General features: G+C 56.0%; 1 protein-coding gene across 1 annotated transcript in view; it reads right to left on the reverse strand.

Annotated features, from left to right (window-relative positions):
- The window catches only part of LOC114067376, a 10,932-nt gene extending 7,916 nt beyond the window's left edge, over window positions 1–3,016 (reverse strand). The window contains exons 1-4 of the mRNA XM_027902764.1: window positions 2,999–3,016; window positions 2,591–2,782; window positions 1,193–1,243; window positions 483–552 (exon numbers count right to left, since the gene is read on the reverse strand). Of these exons, the coding sequence (XP_027758565.1) occupies window positions 483–552; window positions 1,193–1,243; window positions 2,591–2,782; window positions 2,999–3,016 (331 nt within the window). The remainder of the gene's footprint in view (window positions 1–482; window positions 553–1,192; window positions 1,244–2,590; window positions 2,783–2,998) is intronic.
- Window positions 3,017–5,144: the final 2,128 nt, after the last annotated feature.

Genomic DNA, 5,144 nt, shown 5'->3' on the forward strand with positions numbered 1-5,144 from the left:
TGTCACCAGACGCTCAGGAACCTTTTACTCCAGACCTATTATTAGAACCAGAGTTCCACCATCTGTCTTCCCCATCACCCCCCCACCATCCATCACAGGCACAGGGAGAGCCTTCCAGCACAGGCCCTAATTAAAACCGACCACACCCTGCCCTCCTCGTGATCTGTGCTTCCAGGTTAATTAGTACAAACGGTCTTTTTTGGAGCACATTGATGCCCTGACCAAGCTATTAACATTTTCTAACGTTCCAGCTCCAGGACACTGTGATGCACCCCGTGTTTGCTGTAGACAGGGGGATGTCCTGCACACAGAATTCACCTGGTGCTGTGGGGCAGACCCAGCCTCAGCCAGCACAGCACCAGCCCCGTGTATTTCCTTGCAGTCTCTCCCTTCAGTTCCACACTCCTGACATCACTCCTGCTCCACCTGTCTCACAGATCCCTGTTTTCCAAGAGCCTCCTTCCACCCCCAGTTAAGGATACCATCCACGTGCAGGATCTGGACTCCCCACAGGCGAGCGTTGGCGAGGATGCTGCTGCCACTGCAGGCGTCCTGCACAGAGAGGGTTGGCAAAGCACAGCTCAGAGCAGGGACATGTGCAGCTCCAAATTGAGCTTAGACTTAGGGTTTTTTTTTGGTTTGTTTTTTTTTTTTTTCCTGCTGCCCAACTGACAGACCACGGTGTAGCTGTTATTAAAATCAGGGCACAGCAGAAAAAAAGGTCTGAAGTCATGCTTTATCAATCCCAAATTAACAGCAGCACCTGGGGCAAATTTTTAATCCCTGTTACAGCATGAGCTTCAAAGTGGGCACTGAGATTGGTCTGGAGTGACATCAGGGAAAGGACTGCAGGGAGCTTTTTGTCCCAGCTACGTGGCTTTAGTCCTCTTTAGGCTAAAAATTCATCTAACAATAATTCTCCTGTCCTGAGCACCCAGATGGCTGGGATGGGCCTCAGAGGTTGGGGTGTCGCCCATCCAGGACGGATGGCACAGCTCCACGAGGAGCAGTGACAAGAGGATTACACAACCTTCTGCAGGCCACAAGCAACTGCTCCGTGCCTCTCCTGGCCCCAGGATGTGCCCTGTCAGCAGGGCAGGGGCTCTGCAGGAGGGCTGGCACTGGTTGTGCACTGCTCAGCAGAGCTCTGAGCACACCCAGCCCGAGGGGGGCCCGGCCACGTGCTGCTCACCTGCCTCTTCATGGCCTTCTGCAGCAGCTCCTTCCCCCGGCTCAGCAGGGCCTGCAGAGAGGAGACACAGCCCAGGTGATGGCAAAGCACAGCAGGGCAGTGGGAATGATTCCTGGGCACACCCCTAGGCTGCTGGGGAGCAGGGCCTGGCCAAGGCTCCTGTCACAGCCACTGGGAATGAGCACCTGCAGGGAGCAAACCCGCAGAGCCCCCCTGGCTCTGCACTCACAGCACCAGCCAAGGCTCGGAATCATCGACCGGCAGGGAAGGCTCTGGAGCGAGCCAAGAGGAAGCAGTGATTTAGCTTGGAAACTGCTGCTGCATCATGGAATTGCTGGGGCTGGAGAAGCCCTCTAAGGTCATTCAGTGCAACCATTCCCACAGCACTGCCAAGGCCACCACTGCCCCATGTCCAGGGATGGGGACTCCACCCCTGCCCTGGGTAGCCTGTTTCAAGGCCTGTCAGTGGAGAAATTTTCCCAAATACCCCAGCTGAACCTCTCCTGGCACAACCTGGGGCCATTCCATCCTGTCCTGTCACTTGTTACCTGGGAGAAGGAAGTGATCCCCACCTGGCTCCCCCCTCCTGTCAGGGAGCTGTAGACAGGTAAGATCCCCCCTGAGCCTCTTTTTCTCCAGGTATCCCAACGTGCTGGCCAGGCTCAGGGACATTCTTGCTTCCCTTCCTGGGAACAGAGTCTTATTTGCAAGCCAGTGGTCCCAGATCAGTTCAGCTCTTGGTAAGACAAGGGGACAGTGCTGTGAGCCAGGACAGGGACAAGCACTGGGTGCAGCCCCTGAAGCTCAGGTTTCCCACTGCAGGTGGACCAGCTCCAGGCTGGCAGAGATGCCACGGGCCTGGAGTGGGGCAGCAGCCTCATCCCAGTCACAGCTTCCAGCAGACTCCACTTTCCAAGAGGGATGTTGGCCTTTGGCCTCAAGCACTGCTGAGCAGAAAGTTCAGGGTAACAAGATCCAAAAAATCCCCTTCCTGGAGGAGATGCCTTGTGGATCTCCTCCCAGGGTACAGTGGCCTTGCCCTGTGTCTGTGGATACACATCCAGAGCCTGCAATTTTTTTATCTGGTTTTATCTGGTCAACCCTTCCCTTGGCTTCTCCTCTGCCCTTCCCTGGGGAAGCCAGCCAAGCCCTCCATTTCCTCTGCCATTCCAGCAGATTTCCTTGGTCCCAGCCCAAAGCTGTGACGTGCACATCTGAGAGGATAATGATGGCAGAGGAAAGGCACATGGGTACAAACAGGAACAGCCTGAGCGGGGGGAAAGGACCCCAGTCATGATTGCTCAGAGAGCAGGACTGACTTCACCTCCAACACTGCCTGCACCCTGCAGAGCCCTTGGCACGAACTTGGAGGTGGCCAAAGACCTTCACAGCTCTTACAGTGTCTGGTGGCTTCTGGTGAGGTCTGGGTGGGTTCCCTCTGCAGGCAGCAGGCCCTGAGCTCGTGGGGTTGGTGTCTCCTGAGGTTGGGTTGCTCTGCTTTCCATCCCCAGTCCCGGCTCTGCCCCGTTTGGCCTCCTTGTTGCTGGACACCACGTATGTCACCTCCTTGCTGAGGAAGCTCTCGGTCACCTGCAGACACAGCACAGACAAGCTCTGGAAGTGTCCAGCTGTGAGCTGAAAGAGCCCTGCCTCTGGTTTAACCCCCCACACGCTGAGGGGCTGCTGGAAGCGCTTATAATACCTCCAAGCATTCCTTCCTCCACTCCACAGGGCTGTCCCCCAGGAGGAGACATCGTCCTGCTCGGGGAGCACAGCAGAGTCACCAGAACCTCCAGATCCACACACCCCGTGACTGTCCCCCATCACCTCCCCCTCAAGCAGGGGGTTCAGAAAAAGGCAATAGCTGAGAAGAAGGCCCTGGATGCTGTGGGTCAGGGTGGAGGAGCTCTGTCCTCAGGAGAGCAGGAGGTGTTTTAGCAAAATCAGGGAGAAAGGGAACGGCTGGGACGAGCAGCTCCAGGGAACAGGGAACCAGCAGGACAGAACACACACACAACAGGAGCTACAAGCCCAAGGAAGAGCTGGAAACCCCGAAGTTAATGAGATTGTAAGTCCATAATGACTTGGGCTCTCCGAAGCTGAGCAGAAGGCAGGCACAGGGCACTAACACATGGGTATGAGGCCTCCAGGAAGACAAAGACCTGGGCAGTCCAAAACTTCAGCTGCTGAACAAGCTGGTTCTGCTCCTTTACAGAACCCCCACTGACCAGGATCCCAGACCCCCTCCCTCCATGGGAAGTGCTGAAGGGACAGTGGAGGCTGTCCTGCAGCAGTGACCCCTGTCACAGGAGATCAGTGGGGCTGGAAGCACAGAAACAGAGGGAATCACAACATCCCCATCCAAATACCACTCCAGGGTGTCCCCAGCCCCCTGCCAAGGTGAAGCTCAAGGTGCCACAGGCAAGTCCAAGGCCACGTCACCCAGGACCTGGGCTGGGATAGTGCTGCCAAAGAGGTGGCCGTGGGGGAGTTGGGTTCAGCATCTCCACAGCAGCAAGAGGAACGAGAACTGCACTCCCTGAGTGCCTCCTCTCAGACAGGGAGGTGACCCAGGATGGTGTTTGACAGGAATCAGAAGGGCAGAAGAAGGCTAGAATTATTTCCAAGGAGAAATAACTGACTGCTGGTTCTCTGACTTGAAGGTGCACAACTAGATGAGATGCTGTGAGCAGTGTCCCTGAGTGTGGGTGGCACAGCCAGGGCAGGGCAGAGAGAAAACAGCAAGTTCAGGATGGTGGTGCAGTTAAAAAAAGAGAAAACAATGCACTTCCCCACGTGTCTGTGCAGCCAACACGTGATCCTGGCAGCAGATACAGCAGCAAATGAAATGAAGATTTCACCTCTGTGTCTACACTGAAGGATTTAAATGTTGGGGTGACATGAGACAATCACCTCAGAGGGACTAAAGAGCTTGAAAACAAATAGCAACAACTGTTGGGAGCAGATTGTGCCCAGGAGTAATAAAGAAACAGATGAACAACCAGGTACAACCCCCGTGCTCAGCTCCAGCCCAGGGACTGAGGTGATGCTACTTTGTGAAGGGCCTTGAGGGAGGATATAAGGAATTCATGAGGAATATCAGCAGCTGGGAAGCCTGGAGGCCATGGAGGATGTCACGTGGACCCACTCAAACAACAACCTCACAGGGAAGAGGGTCCAGATGGCTTTTCTGGGAAAACCACGAGAAAAGCACGAGAACCTTGGCTGTTGCTTCCCTGCTTTACCCTATGCTGAATTCCATGCAGAAGTTCCACAGCTTCCCTAAAATATTAATCAGTCACAGGCTGTTGTGCGTGATGAGGGGGAGCCAGGCACCAGTTACCACCACCTGGGAGGTGCCCCCATGACTGGGCAACCAGTTCCCATTTGCTGGAAAAGCACTGCCGGGACCAAGCGAGCAGTCACGCCTGCCTGGAAGGCACCTCTGGGGCCAGGGAGCTGCTCAGCACCGCCTGGAAGTTGCTCCCGTGGTGGCCACCACCCCCCAGACGGTGCTGGCCCGAGCAGGCAGCCCGGGAAGCACCTGGAAGCAGAGGGAGAGGTTTGCAGGGAGCTGGTCCCGAGCAGGATGGATGGATGGATGGTGGTACCCAGAGACCCCCGAGGGACTCTGGCACAGGGGGGTGTGTGATGGACTGAAATGGCTTTAACGTCAAGATCATAGAAAGACTTTTTGTCAAACTGCAAGGACAGGGATGGGGGGGCGACCTCCCCCCCCACCCCGAGGGGCTCCGGCTGCCAAGGGACCGGGGAGGGGAACGACACCAAACCACCGGGAAAATGAGAAAATCAGATTTTTTTTTTTTTTTTTTAAAGAGCATGGAAAGAAACGGAGGAAGAAGGGTGGAGGGGCCACCGCAGCCGCCAGTCACTGAGACCCCCGGGGGTGGCGGGAGCGGGGTGAGCGCATCCCGGTGTCCCCCCCAGTCCC

This window comes from Empidonax traillii, unplaced genomic scaffold (genome assembly GCF_003031625.1).
Source record: "Empidonax traillii isolate 1590-97213 ecotype Southwest subspecies unplaced genomic scaffold, ASM303162v1 scaffold909:size282043, whole genome shotgun sequence".
Lineage (NCBI taxonomy): Eukaryota > Metazoa > Chordata > Aves > Passeriformes > Tyrannidae > Empidonax > Empidonax traillii.